This window comes from Psittacula echo (assembly GCF_963264785.1).
Source record: "Psittacula echo genome assembly, chromosome: 10".
Classification (NCBI taxonomy): Eukaryota; Metazoa; Chordata; class Aves; order Psittaciformes; family Psittacidae; genus Psittacula; species Psittacula echo.
The window spans coordinates 11,071,700-11,097,503 of record NC_137741.1 but is presented as its reverse complement, the minus strand read 5'-3'; the positions used below and the strand labels follow the sequence as shown (position 1 = coordinate 11,097,503).

Genomic DNA, 25,804 nt, shown 5'->3' with positions numbered 1-25,804 from the left:
CCCTCAATGAGAAGTACAGGGTCACAGGTTCACAGTGGCCAGGTACTGGACGGAGGCACTGTGGAAACACAGCGCAACTTCTCCGCTCCAGCCCAAAACACTAGATTTGAAATGCACAGCTCTGAATCAATAGCAGCATAACAGTTATGAACAATGAAACAATCTGCGCTCTTTCACTGGGTGACTAGCTCATCGAGGCGGTAGTGTGCAGAAGGTTGGCAGAGATGCGCAGTTCATCCTTAGCTGTCTCCAAACGGAACCCAACGGGCTGCAGAAGGCAGAGTCATCTGTTTGTTCAGTCATGCTCAATGTAAACAATTCCATAGCATAAAAGATGCAATGGGAATCTAAGTACATCCTAGTGTGTACAGTACACACGCACATCCACACACACGCACAGCTTTATCTGTGGCACAAACAAAATGCCACACACATGGAGAGAAAAAAATAATAATGCTACAGTTGGGCCAGAGACTGAATTCCAGAAAATTGATTGTTAACCCAGATAGTCATTGAGACATCACCGTTTTCTGACATTTGTGCAAGAGGCAAGGTGAATGCATACATAGTAAAACGTTCACATTTAATGGGAAGGACCACGCTTAATGGCAGTCTAAAATGGAACCCATTTTTCAAGTATTTGCTTACTGATTTTTTCCCAGTAACTTTTTTAGCTATTCAGAACAGTAAAGTAGCCCCCACCCCATTGTGCTACATGTCTCCTTAGCTCCAAACAAAAGAAATGTAATGACCAGCACTTTCCTTTGTTTTTTGTGTTTGCTCTTAGCAAGTACGCGAACTCTTGCTATAGCTACATGTGGCAAGACACAAAATTTGCTGAAGTAAAGACAGTTTCTTTGGCCACTTTGTTCTCTGTAATAACAAGCAAGTCTCTGTCTTCTGTGTCTACCACAACATCATCTCACAACCTGTACAGGTCAACGCCACACTCATTTTTAGCACAGACATGTCCTAGTAACTGTACTTGTTCAGTGGTCTGACTGAAGTTGTCTGAGGAACGAATGAGGGTTTTGGTGGCACGTCGGGTTTTAAGGAGGATGTCCTCTTTATTCCTGTACGAGGAAGGGTGCCGTTGCTCGTGTAACTGCTTTGCCTGGACAAGGAAGGCTGGAGGTGAACGCTGACAGGCGTCCCTTGCATATAGTCCATCTTTGTGCCTGCCGTGGGAGGTACATACCCCCCACGATTAATACTAGGCTGTCTGGATAACAAAACACCATTCGGTGAGTTTAAGTTTTTAGGAAGGGCAGATATTGAATGCCTCTGTGAAGAATTTTTGTGATAACCTCTCTGCCTTTCCAAAGAGGTCATTGGTACTCCAGGAGTGGTGGGAACGTCCACTCGTTTTGTGGGGCTGTTTCTTGGAAGAGTTGATGGAGGAGAGTATAAAGATGCCTCCCTGTTGGGAACCTTAGGTGGGATCTCAGACATATTTCCCATTGGATCCAACATTAAAGTCTGGTGGGCCACTTGAATATCTCCCATAATTGCTTTAGGATTACCAGTAGTTTCATTTAAGTGTTTCAGAAAATCATTCAGGGTGTTCCTGGAATCAACAGATCTCCTGTGGTCTCTCTTGCTGGATGGTTTTGTAAGTGGGTGATCAATATGCTGCATCTTTTTGTCTGCCTTGTGTGCATTAGAATTTGAGAAAGATGTATTGTAATCATGGGTAGCATTGGGAAGAACAATAGCACTAGGGATATGTCCGTGACTTAGAGGAGAGTGCGGTGGAGGACTGGAAGGAAAAAACTGAGGGCTTTTTAGCGGCGTTTCCTTTCGTGAAGCATTGAGGTTACCAAGCGCTTTGTCCGACTGACTCTTCATAGCCTGCAGAGTCTTTTGTTGAAGAACTGGTGTAGATTCAGGAGTTGGAAGTGCAGCTAATTCCGGAGGCTGGCCCCTGTGGTCCATCATCATGGACTTTGTATCACCATTTGGTGGCAACTCCTTCCTGCTAGTCAACAGGTTTGTATAAAGTTTAGGTGAATCAATGTTTTGTTGATACTCCTTAACAGGACTATCAAAGAGCCCATTCAGTTTAGCAAAGCTCCCACTGGAGTCAGTACAGGACTGAGCAGATTCTGCATCTTTGTGTATTTTTCTGGATTTCCGTACAAATATATCCCGGTAACAGTAAACGGCCACTCCCGCAATAAAGGCTCCCAGGACAAAAGCAGCAAAGACACAAGTGATAAGGACATTCATATGTACCATTTGGTTGGACTCTCCTGATTGTACTTCCCACCTTACACCTGCAAAAGACACGCAGTATATCATAAATCTACACACAGTTGATATGGGTACATTGAGAAGGATGTAGCCTCCCTCGGGGCTATGTCTATGAAGTGTTTGTAAGTGCTCTGTGTAACTCAGCTGGATCCTGCACTGCTGAATGCAAACACTTTTCTAAATAAAAATGTGTGAGCATTGACCAGCCTAAACAAAGACTGCCCATTTTCTGTTATAATAAGAAATTCTTGTCCAAGCTTCTCTCCTTGTATGACTTTCTGTTTAGCCTCTCCCCAGATTTCATTTAAGGCTCACAAATAGCGGCCTGAATGCTATTAACATTAATGATTTCATCTGGAAAACTGAGGTTGGAAGATGCTACTGGGCCAGAAAACAGTAACTCATTGGTGGATTTCTCTCTCAAGTTTCTGCCCAACTCATAAATCAGTAGCAAGAGAGACAGGATTATGCAAATGTTGTGTAAAACTGTATCATGTATATATTGCATTGTGATAACCACGTTAATCTACTATGGTGTAGAACTTGTGAACTAACACAGCCACAGGTTGCTAGTCTCGGAGTGGCACACCTTGCATTACATAAATGTGCAACCGTGGAAGTTCCAGATTATTAGAGCACTAATTTTTCTTTTTAGTCAATAATGAACATATATACTTGTACAACATTAAAAACCCCCAAATTGCAAGGTTAAATTATTAGAGAATGTTAAAATTTAGAAAACTTTTAGCTTAGACCAAAAACTTGAATATTAGATTAGTCTTTTTATTTGTGTATTAACAAGCTCCCTTTGTTTTCTGAGATTTTTTTAAAGCAACCACAGACATCTTGCAGCTAAGACAATGTTAGTTTTTAATGGAAGTAATTCTGTTAACTATCCCAAGGCATGTTAAAATGAAAGAGCAAGAGGAAGTAACAGGTTCACTTTTGTTACAGGCAAGGCCTTTGAACATTGTTAATGTTCAGGGTTATAGGTTTTAATGGCACGGTGCACAAGAAAGAAAACATGAATAAAGTTCACTATTAGCTATGACAGGAGAGCAAATGATAACAAAAACTTAAAAGCAAAATGGAAAATAACTGCAACAAATTAAAATGACAAATGCTCTGTCAGAATGGCTGACAGGAAACCTGATACGTTTTGGTGAATGGTAATAAAGCACAAATGGGTTTTGGCTGGTGAGATTTTCAGTAAATACAGAATTGTGCAAACATGTCTGTCACCTGGCTATGCTGTGTACTGATAAAGACTTGGGTTAAGTTTTTGTTATTGGAGTGGAAGCTTCTTGACTTTTTGGTTGACCGCAGTAGTCCTGCTGAATTAAAACTCTTGTTGCTGCAAGAGCCTAATCAAAAGTTCACTTAGCTGAAAGAATGCCTACGGAAAGATGAGTTATAAAAGCAGAATACGCTTCTTCTTATGTTCAGGTTAAAACCTGTGTGTGTCTCACTATGTACTGAGATCATCTGTAAAAGGATGCTCATAGCCACAGCTTAAAATTTCCCCACATGCTTACTCAGATCTGATCCATGTTCTTCAGAAAGGTGGTGCAGGCAGGCAGAGTTTGGGATGCACCCCATTTAATGCACGGATCTCCCATGGACCTGTGCTTTGTTTTTGGTTCTGCCACTCCAAACCAACCAAAGAACCAACCCTCCCTTAAGCTCTTGTAAGCAACCATTCATGAGCACCAATAGTCTTATCCAAACAAGATTGGTCTAAAAACAACCATCAGAGCTGCAGAGAAAGTCTTGAATGTAATTTTTTTAATGCGTCCAGAGCTTCTACTGATTTTAAGGGGAGCTTTGGAGCATCCCAGGAATAAAAGGCTGAGCTTATTATCTGTATTTCCCCTTATAAGCTCTAAGCAGCACTTTGCACACCAGATAAGTAGGTAAGAAAAACATGATTGCACTGTCTGCATATTCACAGGAAATGGGTGTAAAATATAGCCTAACAATCATGGCTATTACATTTTAGCCTTAGACAATGCTGAGACTATCAGGTTTCCATTCAGCTGCAATGTATTCCCTGGTAAGGCCTTACCCTTTGGGACACCTGATAATGGATCAGAATAATCAGAAGTGTTTGGGTCATCTTGAACTACAAATTTCCGAGAGCCAGTCACTTTAGGTTTCCAGGAACCAATCACTTTGGGTGATATAACTGGGATACTTGCCATTGTGGTAATGGAAGCTGAGGAGAACTTCATGTCTGTGGTGGCAAACAGATTTTTATTAACGTGTTTCATGGCACATCTAAGCTATAGCTGGAGACAGTATGTAAAGGGAGTTACAAGTCAGAGCAAAACGTGATCCCCTACACTCTGCAGAGGTACAGAGAGCTGATCAAAATCAATTGCTTCAACACAAAAAAATACATTAAAACATCAACAGCTGCTAGCCGAAAAAGCCAGAAGTCAAACACAAAAGCAGTGCAAAAGTTAAAGTAAGCAACTGGTGCAGGTGAAAAGCACAACTTAATTCTATTTAATTGCCATGTTCCTCACTGGAGACAACGCACTTGGCTGTTTTCTAAACATCAAAAACAAAAAGTTACTTGGAAAGATCCCCACTCCTGACAGGTTACTCCTGAGAAACCAGATCAGCTCCAATAGTGCTATTAGGTTATACCATGAACTGCTAAATGAGCCGCTTCTACAGGTGGGGATGAAAGGAATGTTTTAACCTCTGTTTTGGTTCCTAAGGAACAATGTTGCATAGATTCTGCCTCCTCTCTAGTACATTTGCTGAACAGAATCACCACAGCCTACTTGAAAATGCACGTGAGGAGGAAACACATCAAATTGGGGTTACAATCCAAAGTCTGCTTTGCACACTCAAGTACTTTGTGTTCACTGTCCCAGCAGGTTTAGGCATGAAAGTCTACGGCTTGAGATCTGACTGAGAAATGTACTTCAAAAGCACACTTACTTACTTGAAAATAAGGCTCAGTTGTATCTGTGTCCTAAAATATCACTTTGAAAATCCAGCTGATAAAGTAAACGCTTGTGCAAGCAGGGCAGCATTTCCATGTAACAGTTTTGGTTTGTTTTGCTTTCCTAAGTGAGTTTCTAACTTACATTATGGGTAAATGTATCTGGAAAATATTTGTCTCAAGCATTACTTCTTGTTACATTACAGAAGTGCAAATATCAGAAACCAAAATACAAAACAGCATTCTTGTTCTTGCTGCACTTTTACCAATTTAATGTACAAACAGATTGTTTTCATATTTGTCAGTCAGAAACATGCCCCTGGTTTGAAAGCAGAGACCCAAGTTCCAAAGAGCAAAGACTAGAAAATAAGGGCTCAGTCTTGCTCCTCTTGAAGTCAACACAGGTTCTGCTTTTTTGAGTTCAATGGAGGAGTACTGGGCCCTGCCTCCCTTCACACCAGGGGCTGACAGTGAAAACACCATTTGAAAAACCACTGAAGGAGGAAAAGATGTGAAAGTCCATCTGACAATAATGCATACAGTTTTTCTAAGCCACCTTTGTCTACTCAAGTCCTCATTCAGCTACGCAGTTTGTGATGTTAAATTTTTCCATTAGCACAAGCTACTTAAAACATCTCAAAAATATAGAAATACACATTGTAGGAAATGTGTATTTGTGCAAAAAGCTTGCTGGGAACGGAGGCAAAGAGGAAAGGAGAGGCAAGGAGGAAGATGATGAAATTCTGCCATTCATCTACTAGAGATGACCAATAGGGGCACTCACAAATGCATGGCTGGGGATAAAGAGTAAAGCTTAGTGGACTTTCGAGCAGTGAAGATGTCATCTATGTTAATCAAGCTCTTTAATAAAAGATGTCCCAATAAATAATGAGCTGTTAACATGCAGCTACACAGGGTGAAGTGCTGAGTGAGAAGAGTCTGACTATCTTTACCATCAGTGGGAACATGAGTAAAAGCACAAAAATGGAGGATTGCCAACTGTGCAGGAAAAAAGGGCTGAAAATGCTGAACTGAAGGAAAGTAAAGGTCATTAATTCAAAAAAATTAAAAAAAACTAACCAGATGTTGGGTCGCCAAATATTTTGTAATCTGGTGTAGCTGTAGTAGGCAAAATTTCTAAAAGAATTAAAGGAACAAGTAATCAGTAAAAAGTAACAAAAAGAAAGCAAAAGATCTCAAACCTGAGTAATGGAAAATAAGAACTAAAATATTACTGCTTACAAAAATAAATTCTTCAGTACTTTGCTGCAGACCCCAAATAGCTGTAAACTGGCGAAGGAAAGACAAAACTCTGCCACCCAGGACCAAAAAGCTCAGCTTTGTGAACAATCACAGTGATGTGTTCATCATCTTATTGAAAAGCTCATCATAAATTTAACATCCACAGTGAGGTGTGGCCACAGACTACTGTCGAGACATCACAGAGGAGCAGCAACGACTGAGCCTTACCGTGGCAGTCCCCAAGCTGGGCTGTGTTGCCGTATTCGACATCTTGCACATATCCTCCGGTGCTGTGGTTGTATGAAACAAACAAAGAGAACCTGCAATTAACAGTATCAGTAGGGAACAAAGGGTGATTTTTTTTTCTTTTTCTGGAAGCAGCAAATGGAAACAAGAGCCAGTGTATGGCCCAAAGAAGTGTTTTACAAAATGCACAAGTCAGTTATAACCAGGCTTTAAAACTCTCTATATATGCTTATGCGAGGAAATGAATAATAAAATAATGGGGAAAAAATTCCCCTTTTTCAGCAATTTCATTCTGTCTTCTATATTGGGCATGCTCTTGGTTTTAGATACAACCGTCCAATTATACTAGTTAAAGTTTGCACTGGCCTGCTACAAAGGCCTCTTTTTAAGATACAGCTGCTAATGCACTGTATATTACAGACTTGATTTGTGCAAAATGCCTTTGGTATGCATATATATCACCCAAGCTCCAGCGTGGAGGCAAATCTTACTCTCTTCCCACTATGAATCCTGTGCTTTCGTATTTGCAACTGACTGTGCCCTGGCTGTGAGCACGCCTGGGAGGGGAGACTGTATTGTCCTCTCCGACCTGCTCAGGTTTGCAGGCAGCAATTTCTTGCCTTCCTGCTTCCAATGCTCTTTCTACAGATCTGCTTGTCCTCCCCTCACACATGTAAACCTCACTCTGAAAGCAAGTTTTCACTTAGAGATTGCAGAATTGGGTCAGACTTTAGCATTCTGTCACCTTACATATACCACACACTGAAAAAACGCTTCTAAAAAATGCAGATTTATTAAGTGAGCCATAGGATAAGAGCTTGTGTGGTCTATAAAGCACATGGAGGTGCGGGGCTAATTTGGAAAGGAGTACTTACGGCATGCCTGGTGTCACTCTTCCACATGCCTCATGGTCTAACCAGCCACAGTATGGGTCCCGTGAAGCAATACATGCCCTTGCAAAAGAAAAAAACCCCCAAAATCATGCATTTTTTACTTCCTTCCCAAGAGATGTTGGTGCCCTTCCTTTAAGGGGGAGTTTGGGAACGGGGCCGTACTTTTTACATGACCCGTGACGCTCACACCGGCTCAGAGGAATTCTAATGATGCAGCTGGAGAACGCCACGAACAGAGCATGGTGGTCTCTATCCAACTGAAGGGCAATGACTCTTCTGTCCTCCTCGCTCTCAGCATTACACCTGCCCAGCAAAAATAATGGGAGGCCATTATTTTAGTAACTGTAGTTCTTTGTGTAGCACTTACACTGTAAACATTTTATTTACTGCCTGTGTAGATACTCAAGAGACTTTATATATATATATATATATATATATATATATACACGTATAAATGTAACTTGTTAGTCTTTGCTGAGTAATTTTTAAACAAACCTGTGTGTTATCAAATGACAACTTCAGGATCCTGTTTACACCTAGGTGACACATTTGCTGAACTACATAGGAAAAAAAATCCGAATCCATTCTCTTTGTTCTCTCAGTTGGCATAAATATCTCAGAGCAGAACAGGAATCCTGCATTGGACACCTGTAGAGTCTAATTGGAATGCTTCCATTCCTAAATTCTTTGCACCAGAACAAGTTTACAATGATTAGATGTAGTTTATACATTATTGGTCACCCTTGAGAAACCCTCAAGATAAGCTCACATCATTTCTTTTTACTGCATCAGGTAGTTCTGACGTTTCATATTCAGGAAGAAGCGTATCTATTCACAGGAGAATTAGACTGTGTCACTGACATCACTTGAGTGGAATTAGGTTGTTCACTCAACCCATGCAAGATGGCAAGTGACCAACTATTTTCAGGTTATTCAACATGAGGAACACTGTGAAATGACAAACAAGTGGCGATGTTGGTGATAGGGAGTTGGTTTTCATTTACCATAATTTCTTTTAGCTAGGTACCAAGGACTAGATGAAGAGCTTCGGTGTTCTGGCAATACTTACTTTGCATGATTATAGGCTTCAATCTCTTCCAGCAATACACTGTCATTTAAAGAGAAAGGCCTGGTCTTTGCCAAGATTTTAAGTACTACTCCTGCTTCGGAGCCAACAAATATGACTGTGTAGTTCTGGTAGGGTCCAGCAGCGTGGTCTACAGCAATTGCTGTCAATCTGTATCTATCAAAAGCAAAAGGCACATCATTAACAGAACATTTTTTGTTTTCCTTTTCACATGTGTTACTTTTGAACAGTGTTCATACCTGACACGTGTTTTGGTAAACCAGGGCTCCTCAATGACTGAGGGAACAGCTGAATCCATCAAAGGATGAGATTTGATGAAGGAGAGAGTTTCATCTGGGAAATCAATGGAGGTTTTGTAAGCCTCTGCTAGGCCATGTTTTGCGCAGCAGCCAGGTCTGAAAGTAGAACAACATTGTTTTCCTCTTGGTATTTTGGTTAATGAGAGAAGGCAGCCTGCTAATGAGCATCCTTACGGCTGAAGTATTAAGCTCTACTTTGGTTCTCACCTGACAAGACACTAAAGAGTGCAGCTGATTTAAGGTAGCTCTTTACAAGGACAGTATTACATCATCATGACTAAGAACCTTTTACCTTGGCTTTGGTACTTTGTCTTCAGGTACAGCTGTCCAAACAGAGTCAGGAGTCTTTTGTTCTTTAAATCTCCCTTTGAAGACTTTCTCGATGTCATCCATGCTGAAAGCACAAACGGCCGAACCAGGGATGCTGTAAAATTAGACAAATAGTTGCAAACGCTCAGACTACAATGGCACCAATCTCAGGGTAAGAGAGAACCAGAGAGCTACCTTTGATGTCAGGCTGCTCATCGCTCACCTGTTAAGCTGTGTGGTGAATACACCAACAACCGTGGGGACTCCATTGATTTCTATTATGTCTGTGATAGCCTGCAGAACATCGAAGTAGAAAAATGAATCCCCGGGAACTGAGCAGTTGAGCCGAGCTTTCAGGAAGGATGTCCAGTGTTTCTCCAGGACTCTCTGGGACCCCCCCATGTCATTTTTGCATATTCGTGCCACACGGGAATACACAGCCTGTCAAGGGAAAACGAAAAAGGAAAAGGGAGAAAGGCTTGAGAGAAGCAAGGAAAACAGTGCTTGCTGCTGAGCTGTTAATAAACCAAAGATAATTTTGTTAACAAGAAGCTGCCATTTATCTGCACAGAAAGGATGTTTAGCTCATAGTGCACAGGCATCTTAATGTATCACCAAGCAAATGCAGCTCTGCAGCTTGTACCCATCTTTTTTTCCCCTTCAAAATCATACTGTGTGTGAGACTTACAGACTTTGATTAACCATGTGTAAAGGATTTAATAATTTATTATAGAATATCTTTCCATGGTGAGGCATGAGTATTATACTCTGTACTGGCATGACTGAATTATTCAGTATGCAGGGACATTAGGAGAACATCTTTGAAACTCTTCTTTTGTATTGTTTTCCTTTGTTTCTTTAATAAGCATGAGAAAAAATCCCCTTGAATTTTCCATGACTTGCAACAAGTGTTAACAGCAACACTAGAAGATACCTGTCATGATCTCGCCTACCAGCAAGACAGAGAAAACAGAGACAACTTTTTGGTTGAAGAATACATTGTTCTATTTTCCCCATACCCCCCCATAAATTATAATGATGGGAAAACTGTGTGGACTTTGTACTAGTCCCTACGTCATATTGTAAACTGTGCTTGTTACTGATGCTGCTTTAGAATGGCTGGTCCTGCTACGACTCATGGCTACCGACAGCTCGCTGTGACGATACCCACCTTGCCTAAATTATTGTGCTCTACAGCAATTTCTCGGAAGAAGAAATAAACATAGTTCCCGTATTCGATGGCATGGAGGAAGTGCGGTTCTGTAAGAAAGAGCAAGGAGACAGTTACTCCAAAGAAATTCTCAATGGGCATGTAACACCGACTATGCTATGTGACTTGGCAGCTTCTCCACAGCTCCATATCAGCTAACATGAGCTCCAGTCTTCCAGACACTTCAGGATATACAAATATGGGTGCACTAGAGCTTAAATGGACTCGAAATCTTTAATGTTGGCTAATGGACTGTGAAAAGGGCTCACCGAAATTGCATTTCAGTTGAGGTATTTTGTTACTGCAGATTCATCCATTGATGTATTTAAGAAGAATTTGGCTTCATTTGCATTAAACTGCTTTTTTATTGTAATCACACTCTACTGAAAGCCACATTACGCTGTCGTTGTAACATACGTGTAAAGCACGCTGACCCTCCGTGCCACCGAAATGGCATTTGCCATGCGTATGGGAAAATACTCCCCCAAATTACCTTTTATCCATTTGGAATCATACTTTATTGTTCTTAGGGCAGATCCATCCCCCATGCTGCGATAAATAACAGCATCACTTGCCAGGAAATCTGCTACTGTTGCCGAATACAATTTTCCATCTAAAATAGAAGTTGAGAACCCGGTATTAAGAGGCCTTCCATAATCTACAGAATTCTGGCCAGCCTGCGTTTTTCCCCATTTCTTTACTGCCGCTCTTCCCCAAATTGCTGTAACCTATTTATTAGCAGGTCAGCTTCTAATCCTTTGGAGGCCCTTTAAAAAATTTAAGAGCAGGGGCACCATGACACCTTTAGCTTTCCTCTGCTCTCTTTAAAAGCTCTCTGGCTCCTTCGGTGCCATTAATCATTTAGGCTCATTACAAGCAAGAGTTCTTACCAGCAAAAAGGGCGACATTGGTTTGTCTGGCATCAAATGGGCATCTTGCCAAACCACTAATTTCCTCCCCATCATACTCCAAGGTATTCAGCTATAGAAGAAAAATAAATGGGTGATAGTGTCATTTCTATTTTGTACACTGGCACAATAGCATAACATTGTCTTTTCACAACACTTAATTCAGCACATTGGCTTCTGTCTGTTTTTATTTCACCTTGAAGCACTCTCCAATCACACTGGATGTATTTGCTATAGCATGATTAGTGCAAGCAAACCCACTAATGGATTAATGACAGTTTCAATATTCTTACCCGATAGTATCTGCACATAGGGTTAAATGCATTTGTTCCACAGACAAACACCATCTCATCATTTCTTGGAACAAAGACTTTAATGAAGTTATGGCATTCATCCTGAAAAGAGAGTAAGATGTATTAATTGCAGACTTCACAATACATATTAGCGTTGTTTTCCTATAATGTTATATGCTAAGCTTACTTTATGTTTGCCTTTCATAGCACAGTTCTCTCGGTCCTGCTGCCTGGACCTCCATGTTAATTTCTGTTGAAGCAAACCAGAAAAGAACATTTTACTTCCTTTCCACAAAAAAAAGTAAACCCAAAAGAAATACCTCTCCTTTGCCAGCTCCTGTATCTACTCACCTTGCTTGGGGTAACTTCCGATTTTGGAACTTCATTTAAGTTTACAGTGTAAACTTGGTCCCTGTTTGCAAGTAGAAAGACATAAGTAAATTATTTAATTCACTGGCCTTATTTTTTATATACTACCTCTATTTTTAGAGTGTTTTGTTAGACCAGAAACTTTACAAAATGCTTATGGATTTTCTGTGTTTAATACCAATTGGAGAAGGTTGGTCACGGGTAACATGGGGTGGCTTTGATTTTTTATTGGTGTGGTCCTTAGATAGCACCTCAGTGCCCACTCATCCACCTCTGTCTTTCTATTCTGTTGAAGACTAACCCAGACTGTAAATATTCAAGTGTGGTACCCTCACTTCCTACATCCGAATGCGTCAGTTCAAGTTTAAAACGATCAGGAGAGGTTTTCATCAGGGCAGTAATATGAAAGAGGGAAAAGATTATTTGATGATTGGTTTTAGCATAACTACAGTAACTGCAGCCCTCAAATCCAATTTTCATGCCCTGGCCACAGATATGGAGAATTTCTCTGGGAAGTCCTTCCCCAATTCTAATATTTATCTTATTCTGCAGATTTTTCTAAATGAATTTTACACATAAATGCAAAACCAGAAGAGAAAAGAATTTTAATCTAATGAACTGAGTGAAGGAAAATTACCTGCCAGCTATATAAAGTGTGTCTCGAATTTTCAACATCAGTTGGAAGTCCAGCCTGTGCTGAGATTCATTGCCTGAAGGGCGTCCTCTAAATACTGGATATTGCCTTGAATCTGCAAGTAAAAATGGGCTACACCATCACTCAGGATTATAGAGCTAAAGAATCAATATATGGCATTGATTAGCTGTATATACTAGGTGTAGAAGGGTTTAAACTAAATTCCTTGAGTAATGTCTTGAATATAAATGAGAAAAAGATGGCTAATGTCAGCAAATGTTCTTTTTCCTGAAGTTATTGCTGTATTTCTGATTGCTTTTTAAAGAAAATGATTAAGTGTTCTATTAAAGATACAAGCCCGTAAACACATTGCAATTTGAAAGGAAGCAGACTTCTTTTTTTAATTTCCCAAGTAAAAAAACCCAACCATTAAAACTTTTTCCACAGTGGCTAGCACCATTTTCAGGGTACTTACAGTGGTAGTCAACAACATTAATAGGGTCCTCATCTTCAGGGAAGCTGACAGCCCAGCACTGGGACAGACTCATCAGCATCATGGAGGCACAAAGCAGAGGAAGCCTCATGGCTGGTGGAAGATGAGTACTACGTTTGTGGCAACACCGTTTAACTACCTGCAAAACAGGAACATGGCAATGGATTTCAGCAGCATGGGACAGTAAATGTGACTTCCTGCTGCAGAAGAAGATTTTTCGTTTGTATTTGAGCAGCGGCAGCAATGGACTAAATTGATGCTTACGAAAGGCTCCTCTATGTACACTAATGGAAAACTACTGCGTGACATAGCCTACTCAAAGCTGCTCTGAAACATATTGATGTTTGCTAATTTTTAGCTGGATTTACACGCATTTCCAAAGAAGCTGACAACTGTCAGCCCATTTAATTCACAGGAATCACCAATAGAACATGCAGGCTGCTGACCTGGCAAGAAAAATTGTCAAACTTGGGATTAGAGTTTTAATTAAATTGCAATCTCTTTCCATCCCTCCTATCACTGAATGTCATCCAATAAAGCCCTTTCCCCATAAAATACCTAAATCTTATCCACAAAACGTCATGACACACACAATCTGTCTCAACATCCATGCCATGTTTTAGAATTATTACTTCTTTCCAGGCAGTGCCATCATAATACTAACCCTAACATGCTCATGGTTAGAGATGTTATGTCTAGGACCAGACACTCCATGCTTTGACTTGTGCAGTGATTTACACATACGCGAAGTAAATGCAGAATTGCTGCCTCTGCAGTGTGACAGTGCTTGCCATGTGCCTTGCAAGGGTGGCAAGAGGCTCTAAAGGGGCTGAACTGGGTTCCCAAAATGCCACTTTTACTCTAATTCTATTTGTTACTGTAAAAAGCTAGCAACTTCTGAGACTTTCACATCTATAGATTATACAGCACATATTATGATAGCACTGCAACATTACACAACAAAGCTTTTTAGAGGGAAAGGGAAACATAACTTCTCCAATTAAACCACAGGGATATTTTAGTGAGCAGAATGTAAGTTGTAAGAATGTACTCAAGTTGCAATTTGGGTAGGATGCAAGAAAACACATCTCAAAGTGAAATGCAATCCTTAATGACCACAACTGGTCTGGGCAGGGGTCATATTTCTCATTAGAAACCTGGCAGATGTAGTACCGTTCCCTCCTCCAACCTTTTGGAAGCATTCATTCAGCCCTGATTCACAGGTCAGAGCTTTGAGTCACCAGCTCAATGCCTTGCAGTTGTTGAAATTGGTTATTAAACTCTGTCTAAACAGAAAAAAAGAAGCCTTTCCATTTGAAGGTTTCAAGACTGGCTGCGAGATGTATGTGTGGCCAGCAAAAAGTGTCAGGCCTGCTCCAGCAAAGCACATAAGTATTATTTAATAATTTGAAAAGCAATTAAAAAAAAAACAACCTTCATAACAACACTTGACCTTTCAGTCATGTTTACTAGGGATGAAAATACTGCATTTGCTAACCGATATTTGGCTGGGCACAGGCCTTCTTCCTTCCACAAGGCTGCTGAGCTCTCTCAGTTCAGGCTGGTCTGTGAGGAGACCAGCGTAAAAGGCTGATAACATCTGGTGATGGGGGTGCTGTCTGAATGCCTGTCCATTACACACTGACCTGAAAAGAAGCGTTTTGCACTGTTACTGATATTTCTGTATCTCAGTCCACCAGTCCAGAACGAATGGGCTGTGCTCTTAGTCAAGACTGATGAGTGCAGTGGTTAATAAACACTAATGATTCCTGGCACTTTCCCTCTGCTTTTCCTTATCCTGACATGGCCTCTTCAGCTGAAGCATCTTGCATTAAATTACTAATGAGCAAACTTAAACCAAACTGGAATTAATAAAGTTAGTCAAATTTGTTCTTTCTGCTGCAAGCTCCATTAGAACAAAGTCCTGCAGCACAGTGGCTCCCAGACACAATAACAAATCATTAATGGTTACACAATCTTTTCCCTTTTTCTCAAGGAAAGCAGGCTCCAAATAGCCAACCCACTGCTGTCCCAGTGAAAGAAGAGGGAAGGCACATAAACTGTACATTGAATCAGTGCACAGCAACATCTGTAAGGTGCTTCGTGAAAGTCCTCCCCGAAGCCTCATTTTCTTGGAGAACAAATGAATACAAATTGCCAAAAGAGCAAGAAGCTCTTTCAGCCATGTAGGCCTTAGTTAGCATAGAAGATGAGGCTGTTTATGGCCCACACATCGTGACTCAGAGACCCTTGGCCTGGCTGCAAAACGCACCCAGCCTGCAAACTGTACAAGTTCTGCCGGTATCAAGCATGGGCATGTATTCGGGAGTTTCTTTCTTCCTCTTTCCTTCCAGTATCCTATCTAGGAAGAATTCACCAGGGCAACAAATACGAAACTTAAATGTAACCTGCCTTACAAAGGCAGACACTGTCTCCTACAGTGAGGAAAAGGCTGCAGAGAATAAAAAGACAAATTGCTGCATATTGGCCAGAACAATCGTGACCTAAACCCAAACTGTCACAAACCCAAAAAGAAGGGACTGAAATGCCAGGTAAACACACACAGTATCAGTTCTCTCAATTACAGCCAGATTTCAGGGGGTGTACCACACTGCCTAAAACAAGGCAAAGTTTTGTACATGTGAAACTACAGGATGCGTCTCCCTAGAGACTGCACCCAGAGCAGAAACAAGCTCATTCAGAACCCTCTCAAACCTCTGAATATACCTCCGAGATGAACTCTGAGAACATAAAGGCGGGAGTAGTTATGTTCAGCAATCTCTTTTAACTACACAGCACCTGTCACAAGTCTCTATCAAAGAAAATGTCTACATCTGCATGAAGCAAAGACCTTTGTCATAACACAAGAAAAGCAGACAGCAAACTGTCTGGGGCTGGATCAGCAAACCACAGGTAATCACTTCTTACCAGGCAGGTAAGGAGTACATTCATTATTATTTTGCTTGTTATGATTGTACAAGAAAATGAACAGTAGTTCTGATTTTCAGCTACGTATGAAAAGAAAATGCACCTGCTTTAAGAGGCATTTAAATGCACCTTTTAGCTGGCTGGACGCAGGCTTGAGAACCACTGAAAAAGGAACGAACTTGGAAGAACAGCTGTTTCCCGGATAATCAGAAAACGGGCTTCCATCTAGCCCCTGGAACAGGGGTTTATGACAGCCAGGTGTATGCTTCTGGTAGGCACAGATAGGCTTGTGCGAAAGATAATTCTTGCCACATTCAAACCTTCTAATGGAGGCCACTACTGGGGACTACAAATAACAATGCTGAAGTATCTGTTTGGACCAGAATAGCAGATTATGAAATGCTGGCAATGTCTACCTTCAAGAAAAGCCAGAAAACAATCATACTCTGTGTCTGATTATTTTTCCCCAGCCAGGATTCAAACCAGTATTTGATTAATTTCTCTTATAAATTGCATTCCTAGCACTTCAGCTAGAAAACAAATCATGGGGAGTGCAAGGTTTGGAAATTACCCTACTGCTATCCCTGCTTTGCAGCCAGGGAATTGAGGCACACATCAAAGCTGAACTTGTAACCAAGGCCCACCACCAAAAAAAGCCTTTTCAAAGGATCTGAGCTGCACTGTGCTCACCCCTTGGAGCACAGGAAAATTGGCCAGTGTCATCCAAGTGGAAAAGCTAGTAACAGACCACAGCTCTTCCGGCCATTTGGTCTATACCATAACTAGTTGTGCCTGCAAATACAAAGAAACAGAGGTATAAACGCTAACTGCTGGAACAAATCCACGTCCATAAAGAGGGCAGCAGCCTGACTGAACAGGCTTCAGGGCGAGTCCTGCTGGTCAAGTGGAAGGCAGGCAGTTGTCCCAAGTAATAAACTGGTTCTTTGCGGCTGGCACCTTTCAATCTCGGGATACAAATCCTATCCTTCAGTTCCTGATTGGGGGAATCCAGAGAAGCAGGACATCATTTCTGCTAAAATATGAGCCCGGCTTCGAGCAATCACACACGAAGGGGAACAGGCTGGTGTTTCTTGCCCATTAATCTACTCCAGCCTTTGACAACGCACTGGTGACACTCCATCAATCATCTTTCCGTGCACTGCCATGTAAAAGAGGAGGGGGGAAGGGAAAGCGCATTCAGCCAGCTGGAGAGAAGCAACACATAAAATAGCTTCAATTCTATTCTTCTAGTATCTTCTAGTCACTAAAATAAATAAATAAATAAATAAATAAATAATCTTAAAACTCTCCTGAACACAATAAATGCTCCTCAAGAGGCTAACGGCAGGCAGGAGTGTGGTATGGTAAATCCAGGCTAAAGTTCAAGATAGGTCAGAACAAAAGATACATCCTCAAAGTTAATTCACTTGTGGATAGCCTGGTGAGGCAAAGGAGAAAAGGGCTGCAACAATAAAAGCTGAACAGCAGGCCTGTAACATGACAAGACTACATTGCCTTGCTTCTCCACCAAACATAAGACAAAATCCAGGCTGTTAGGTGAGATCAAGGATCTTCTCCGTGCTTGGAAGTATATGTTAACAATAATGTTGAGGGGGGACGGGCAGAATTGATTAATAATATGCCGAGCTTAGTCAATTTATGTGATGTGGTTTCCCACAATCCCAAGTGACTGGACTTTGACAGATGAGGAAATCCCTGTTGTCCTCTGCTCCTTCCTGCATGCAAATGGCTTCCTGAGGGCATCAATTAGTGCAAATACACCAACCAGTACATTTCTGAGATGGCACCTCCTGAAAATTTGAGCATGAAACCACTCTAATAATAAAAGCTAAAACAAAACATCCTTTACTGCTGCTTGTTCACAAATGCTGAAGTTTCTCAGGACCTACAGCTGAGACTTCAGTTCCTCTTTCTGACAGAGAGCAAACCAGATCCTGTGCAACACTCAACAACTTCCACTCATCTCAGCCTTTGAGACAACTCCCTTGTGAAGGTCACAGTGCATCCCTGGGCCGTGGCTTCAGGGCACTGAGCAGTTGGCCAAACCAGTGCTTCAAAGCTCTTTAACCAGAAAACCACTCAAACAACAAAAGATCTTTTGGCTGGGTTACAGCAAGTCACAGATTTCACTTGCAACCAAAGTTATGTTAGTCTCCAAATGGGAACTCTTACTTGTGTTTTAGCACCTGGAAGCTCCAGCCCCCTTTTTGGGGGATAAAAAAGGACTAGTGTAAAAAGTGTTAAAAATACTGTTTACTACAGCCTCAGGGATTATCTTTTGCTGTACAAATCACTTATGGTCAACTATCATCAGGCTGAAAAGCACTAGCTGAAAAGGATATGGTTCAAATTCTGGGTTTCATGAAGTTAAGACTGTTGGCAGTGACTCTGTTTTAGAAGGCTAAGGATTCACACATGAATTTACTTGCTGATGGTAACTACTACCAGGTGGGAGAAGTTCAATTTTTAATCCAGCTTGTCAGTAAGGTGCTGGTGCAGGAGCTGTACTTCACTAGTGTACAGCACAGAAAGGTAGGCTGTTGCTGAATTTTGGATCATCAAGCAGGTCAGTCTTCTCAGAAGACAAAACATTTAAAAGAAAACATACGAAGGTGGTACAGGCCACCTTCAGTGGTGCCCTAGAGCCTGTTGTAGAAATGCATGCATTGGCAACCATGTATGCAGAACAATATTCACGCAGAATAGCACCTTACCCCTGCTGTGCATGGAGTAATATAACTCTACAGTAGAGCCAAACACTGGGGGAACCAGGTCAAAGTGTGTTTTGGTAATCAAAACCTGAAAAAGAACCATTTTCTTATCACCCAAGTCAGAATACAGGAGCAGCAAGGCACAGGGTCTGGTGGCTTGGACTCTACAGAGGGAGCAAACAATTCTTTGTGCTACCTCTATTTTTTTGGTCTTGGTCCTTTTTACTATGTCTCACTGTGTGAAATGGGTACAATGGGTAATTTGCTTACAAGCCAGAAAGTATTCCACACAGAATGCAACATTTGCCTTAAAAATCTGTATCAGTATCTATCACATGAGAAGCAGAGGATGAGATTCCCATTTTAGGTCGTATCTATACATAGGTTTTCCAATGATGCAATAGCTTCAGTGTGGTAAGCCCTCCCAAAACAAGGGTACAGCAGCCAGCATCAATGCAAGTGTGATTTTCGTTTTAGTTTTCATTTTTTCAAATGGCATTCCAGCACAAATGTGTTCCTTCTAATGAAGGCTGACTTCAGTGAAGTTCCTGAAGGCAATGCCTGACATGAAAGTTTATTGTACATTCAAATCTCAGCAACTGTCTGTGATGTGATAAATCCATATTGTGGAGTTTGGTTACAGATTGCTTCAGCTAATTATCAAATAACACAGGAAAATATTTGTGGTTATAACAAAGGAGACATACTTAATTCTTGCAGTCCTTTTAGAAACTACCTATTTATTCATACAAAATGATGCTGTAAGAACTGTTTCTGTCCTATAAAGGCACACTCAAATTTATGTACCAAGAGGTACACAGCCATCCTTTCTTTCTGAAACAACTTTAAAATCTGCAGCTCTGAAGAAAACACACAGGATATTTGGAGCCATGATATTAATTGAGCATGAAAGTGCAAATAACAGGTCTGTTATTTTAAGATAATACTTGACTTCTTCTAAGGATTCTGCATTAACACCTCTTGATCTATGCCTAAGCAAAAAAGATAGTTTAATATTAAAGTGATGAAACCCTACCACTGAATATCACAGATTTCATCTTAATTGGCTTATGGCACTGCTAGCTACACTTCAGTTGTTTGCAGCCTTTCAGCATTACAGAAAGTGCACCCCTCTTGCTCTAGAACAAGCTGACAGAACGCCTGCAAAATGGATAGGGTGATTTTTAATGATGCAAGCGTTTAGTGACTGATTAGATGCACTTTGAAGGCTAAATTCTACTGTGATCAAAAATTTACTTGAACACAAGGTAGTTTCAGCAGGAAAGGAAATAAAATGCTGAGCAAACTGTGATTGCTTCAATTATGCTTATTTTAAGTTAACTTTTGAAACTGAATGTTAACTACCTTCCCTTACCAGGGAGATACAGAAGTCCTCCAGCTGAAGCCAACCTTTGATTTCAGTCACATCCGTGGTCAAATCTGTTCTGTTTTACAAAGCCCCTGCAGCACATGCTCCCCTTGAAAGTTTGCCAGGGTTGAGCTATCGGTGCAAGGAAATTTAACTTAAGCAGTGCTCTGGATTCACCATTTTAGCAGGCCTGCATTTTATTAATTCAAACTGCTCGGGCCCAACTGCGACTGCCCTAGCAAATACTAACTTTATTTGTGGAAGTGTCCAAGGACTGGTGCAGAGAATGTCAATACAATGATGTTCAGGGTTTGTTCTATACTCCCAGCACTGATCCTTTGCTAATTCCTGGCCACGGGCAGCATGGGCTCCTGCTCTGACCCAATGCAAGGAAAGCCATGCCACTCTGCTGGGTTGAGCAGATGTACCTCATCAGGGTGAACTCCTGCATGCTCCAGCTCACAGCTGTGCCAGAGGGGTCTTTCAACAGTGGTTTTTAGTCCAAAATACTTTCATCCTGAAAACTAGAGAGAACTCTTAAGCCATGTTGGCGAAGATCTAATTACGCACATATATGCTTAGATGTAGGTTAGGAAACAGCCAAAGGAAAGCCTAAAACCAGACCAAAGTATTACCTTCTCCTCCCTCAAGGAGGGCTAGCTGCAAAGATGGGTGAGTGCCCTAAGTGAAGTAACTAAGTATTCTTCCTGCAATCCTGCAGACCATGATTTACATAGCAAAACTGCCACTCATTTCAGCATGATTAGGCATCATCTGATAAGGCAGCTCTGGGACAGGTATAAACCAGAATTTGCAGGTGAGGACATAATGAAGGTCTTGGACACAACTTGCACAAGTCCAACTGACGCCACAGCCATGGCGAGCTGCTGGCAGCACCCCTGGGTCTCCTGTCTGCGGGCCCTGCTGTCTCCCAGCAGTGGAGAAAGCACCCTTTGCCTTGAGCAGTGTTCCAGCCCTGATCCCTGAGATAAGCACTGCCCATTTTAGACCTGGCTGAAGCCCAGGAGGTCAGGGTTTGCCTACAGGATGAAGTGAATGGGATGTTTTGAAATGGAAGGGAGGCTTGGGGGGTGGGAAAGAATACACACCAACAAGCAGGACAGCTGAAGGAATAAAAAGGTATCTGTACTGCGAGGGGGCACATCTGCTATTCAACAGGCTGTGCCCCAGACAACATTGCTGTCAACCTCACTCCAGAAAGCATCCCTTCTTCCCATCCACTGCTCTCACCTGCTATAAACATCCCTTCAGCATCTCAGCGCAGTGCCTTGCTAGAGCATGGGGCTTGCTAGATTTGAGTGCTGCTGCTAGGTAAAGGCTGCCACATTGCCCCTGCTTTCACTTCAAAGAGAAAGTAAATGGCTGCTGGAAAACGTGAGGGGAGAGACAGAGGAATACTATCAACTGGCAAGGAACACATCAGAGCATCTTAAGCACTGCGCTAGTATTATCAGTATGCCATTCTCAGAACTAGAACAGTCAGCCAGCCAGCCTTGCCCACAAGAATACTGCCTATAGAGACTGGGGCACAACATGTTTTTAACTAGTCTTGGTTTTTCTGCATAGACAAATCTGCTAGCTGGCCACCCAGTCACCTACTTGTATATGCAAAGCATGTGCTCTGCCACTTTCCTGGGCACAATCAATTACATGTACAAAATGCAGGCATGAAAACCTGGAGGAAGCCTGAGCTCAAAGTTAACAATTACTATTATCTTGTTAAGCATTAAAGATTAACTATGCCAGTGAAAGGATGTGTTATGAAATGTTTTTCCCAGGCTGAAAAGTAAATAGAGGGAGAGTTTTGTGTTCTTTCACCTCAAAGGCTATTCAGAATTTGGAATAACTGTTTAAACTGCAGCTTTTATTTACCATAATACCAAAGTGTAGTCGCTTGCCACGTGACTGCTCATATTTTTATTTGCAATGTCGTGCAGAAACACATGGAAATCTGGTGAAGGCAAACCAATTTTAGAACATGTTCCGAGCAATTGTTTTGCAGCACTGCCCTACAGTATGAAGTCTCTAACATTTCTTAAATTGCCTAATCAAATGCAGACTCTGTTCCAGTCACGCTAAATTTTCACATAATGGCAGAAAAACACTTCTTTCTAGCCTAGCACTGAACAGTTGGATCACATTATTACATTTGCTGCTTTTGTAGTCTCCAAGTGTGTATTTGTAAATGTATGTATATACATACTCACAGGGGACAGAGGGAACATTGGTGCTCATGCTGCAATACCCTGGGGACAGTTGGAGGGGCAGACGTATGCCTTGAGAGAGGTGCCCATCCTGAGGGTCTTCTGGGAGCAGCTGGCTTCACACACCGGGGTAGTGGTGGAAACTTTAATTTAGTTAAACATCAGATGTATTAGTGCAGGATTTGATCCAGCTGATTCCTTATCCTACAGCCTGCTGAAGTTACTGAACTGATGCAAATGCAGTTAGGTAAATTATACCCATGTTGTTACCACTTTGGGGTTGGAAGCAGGATTGGTGCAATGTGAAACCATGGCTATCCTGCTCTGGGTCCCAAGCTTGGGCATGTCCTTATGCTGCACCACAGATCTGCCCACTTTCCACAGGCCAAATGCAATCTGCAGAGCCCACACTGGTCTGTGTATTCCAGAAACTTGTCTGGACCAGCATCCAGCCACCAGCTGGACATCAGCTCTCCCTTCCCTACATCATCTCACGATAACATCACCCTGCAGGGCAGGGCAGTACATGCATCACCATACTTTTGGCATTTTGACGAGTGAGCCACAGAAAAGCCATGGATCAGATGTTTAGAAGTAAAAAATAGTTCAACTCAGTAACATATGGACTGCAAGTGCTTGAATCAAGGTCACAAGGAAATCTGTGGCAAATCAGGGAACAAGACGTACAGCTTTACATTACAGCCTGTCCCATTCTCTCTTCCATACCAGCCTCCCGAGAACCACAGTGCAATTACACCATTTCCCTAAATCCTCATGTTATCACCAGTAATACTAGGCCAGTGTAAGAATGTGATTAAACAATCGTATCAGATCCCCACACTATGTATGTCTGCAGGTCTATTTTTCCTCTACAGCTGCACCAAATACATTTAGCTTTGTGTTGGCACAGTTTACCATGTAAAACCACTGTTCACTCATGAGCAGTGCTTGTTGTATCTTTGGTGAGGATGAAACCCTGATGCTTTAGGGGGAGGAAAAGCCGTAATCCACTTGCAGTAAAACCTGCACAGTGGTACACAAGTAGGAAAAAAAAAAAACCTATCCATACCCTTGCAGGGAATCAGATTAATCCCCAAAGCATGGGATTTGATTATTTTTGTCTGAAGTTATCATTAAGGAAGAAAAACCTGCATAATGCCAAAAATATCCACACAGCATTTATTTTATGAAGAAAATACAATTTACTGAGCAAAACATTACCTGCTTTTCACTGTCAATCTCTGACAAACATGTGCCGGGTCAAAGAAACCATCACCAAGAGCAGAAGTTTGCAAATCGAAAGAAACCATTCAACTCTGCAAGACAATTCCCCCCCCCCCCCTTATTACTCCTTTCATGAGACACCTGGGGACATTGTTCACACACTGTTGACTGCTTTCACACCACTGCTTTTCCTCTGTTATCCTTACCCTTCTCTTCAGCAGTCATCTCCAGGTGGCAATACACAAAAGAGCTATATTTGTAAGGGGTGCCAGTGCTGGCTCTTGCACAACTGTTGGAAAGCCAAAGAGCCCTCTCCTGCCTTGCAGCTTGGCTGGTTCAAGTTGCTTCCAGAGGGCCCTGCACCTCCCTGACCCACCAGGCAGGCCAGATACTTAACACAAGTGTGCTGCATCACTCGGGGAACACGCAGACTGTTTACAGCCCTTTTTTGTTTAATTACCATCACACTAACAGGCAGACTCATAGCTACATTCAGACACCATCTAAAATTTTAATACTCTAGGCTTAACTATACACTAAGGCTTCTGTAAGTTAAATACACATTTTTCTTCTCTGTAGTCTCCCAAGACAGGATGGTTAGGCAGCCTGACAGGACACAAGTGTTCACACAGCATGGGAAGGGAGTACCCAAGTGGAGGGATATCTAGACAAGGGCTTGAAATACAAGCGTTGAGAATTTTCTTTTGACCCCAAAGTGCATCTGTCATGATACAGACACAGAAATAGCAGCAACACTTTCTGCTGGTGCTGTAGCTGCCCCAGTGCCTGTCCACTCCCAGTAGCTATAAACATGCCTGGAAAGCATGGCAGCAGCATTAGAGGGAAATACCTTTTGCTTTGTACCACAATAAAGCTCTGAGGAAGGTCCCACCCAACAGAGATGTGAGCTTACTGCTTCCCTTACTGCTGCTTGGGAAAGCAAGAGACCCAGCTGTCATGACCATTTGGCACAAGAGAGACGAACTATGTGGCTCACTTCAAGAAAAGCCTATTATTGCAGTAACAGCTGAGCTGAGTGACCAGCTGATCACCTTTCATCTCTTGTGAGGTTTCACTCCCACCTCTGGTGGGCAGCCAGTCTGTGATGCTGGTCCCCACTGCTCACTCGTTACCTTTCCAAACGAGCACCTCTGTGCTTGCTTCCCAGCTGTCCTTCATGCACTTGAAGAGCCCCCCAGCACGCATCTGCCAATTAACTCCTCATTCTTATCCCAAGCCTTCTTCAAAGCTCTTCTTTGCCTCTGATGCCTACAAGCATGTGTGCCCCTTTCCCCAACACACGCAGCTCAGCTATGTTTAGGCACTTGCGTGCTAACACGGCTGCTGATTATGCAGGCCAACGTGGACTCCTGTGTCTAGAGGCCACTGCCTGACTGTACCCATCTGCTGTCTCTTCTCTTAAACCATCCACTGTGGGAAACAAGATCCATCCTTTCTGCTCTGTGTTTATCCAGTGCCTATTGAATTAGAAACCTGGGCTGCAATTTGGCTCTTAGTTGCAAGAGTTAAAAAAATAACAGCAACAACAAAGCTTTTTGCAAGAGTATCTGTGTGCAAATACGACCTCTGTAATGTTACCAAGGTCAGGCAGACCAAGGCCAATCTGCTGTGAGAGAATATAAATCAAAGCTGTCCAGGGACTGATTTCATTTACAAGGTTTGTAACCATTCTGGACAGAACAAATGTCAGTTGCTTGCTTGAGCTCCTTGCTCCTCCTCTGCCACCACTGCTCTGCTCCTCCACTTCCACGCAGCCCCTCCCTGCCTGGCAACACCTCTTGACCTCCTTTGCTCTTGAAAGCAAGAGTTCTCTTCTAACAAGAAGGCTGTGGCCCACACACGACACGCAGCCATGCTAGGCCAATTTGGTTAGACTATGCAAAAATCTCAATAAATAAAATTAGCACACAGGCGCAGGCACATCCACCTGCTGGCTACCTGCCATCCACAGCGCACATCAGAATTAAAACAATAAATCCTGCAACAACTTCTTTCCTACTGCATTCATAGATCTGCAAAACAAACCAAGGAAAGCATCTGTAGCAAGTATTAGAGTCTGGGCACAGATCCTGTGAAATCACATGGTTTCCGTTGTGGAACTAAAAAGGCTTCT

The 25,804-nt window shown here is 42.0% G+C and overlaps 1 protein-coding gene across 1 annotated transcript; it reads right to left on the bottom strand.

The window, feature by feature from the left end:
• Window positions 1–972: 972 nt before the first annotated feature.
• SEMA6D (semaphorin 6D) lies at window positions 973–13,283 on the bottom strand (the record flags this gene model as incomplete). Its single annotated transcript, XM_080626322.1, has 18 exons — window positions 973–2,276; window positions 4,319–4,486; window positions 6,290–6,346; window positions 6,680–6,771; window positions 7,573–7,650; window positions 7,753–7,893; window positions 8,660–8,833; window positions 8,917–9,072; window positions 9,269–9,400; window positions 9,509–9,726; window positions 10,457–10,545; window positions 10,989–11,108; window positions 11,386–11,476; window positions 11,697–11,798; window positions 11,884–11,946; window positions 12,048–12,108; window positions 12,703–12,814; window positions 13,175–13,283. 18 exons carry the CDS (start codon window positions 13,281–13,283, stop codon window positions 973–975), a joined length of 3,267 nt encoding a protein of 1,088 aa, XP_080482448.1.
• Window positions 13,284–25,804: the final 12,521 nt, after the last annotated feature.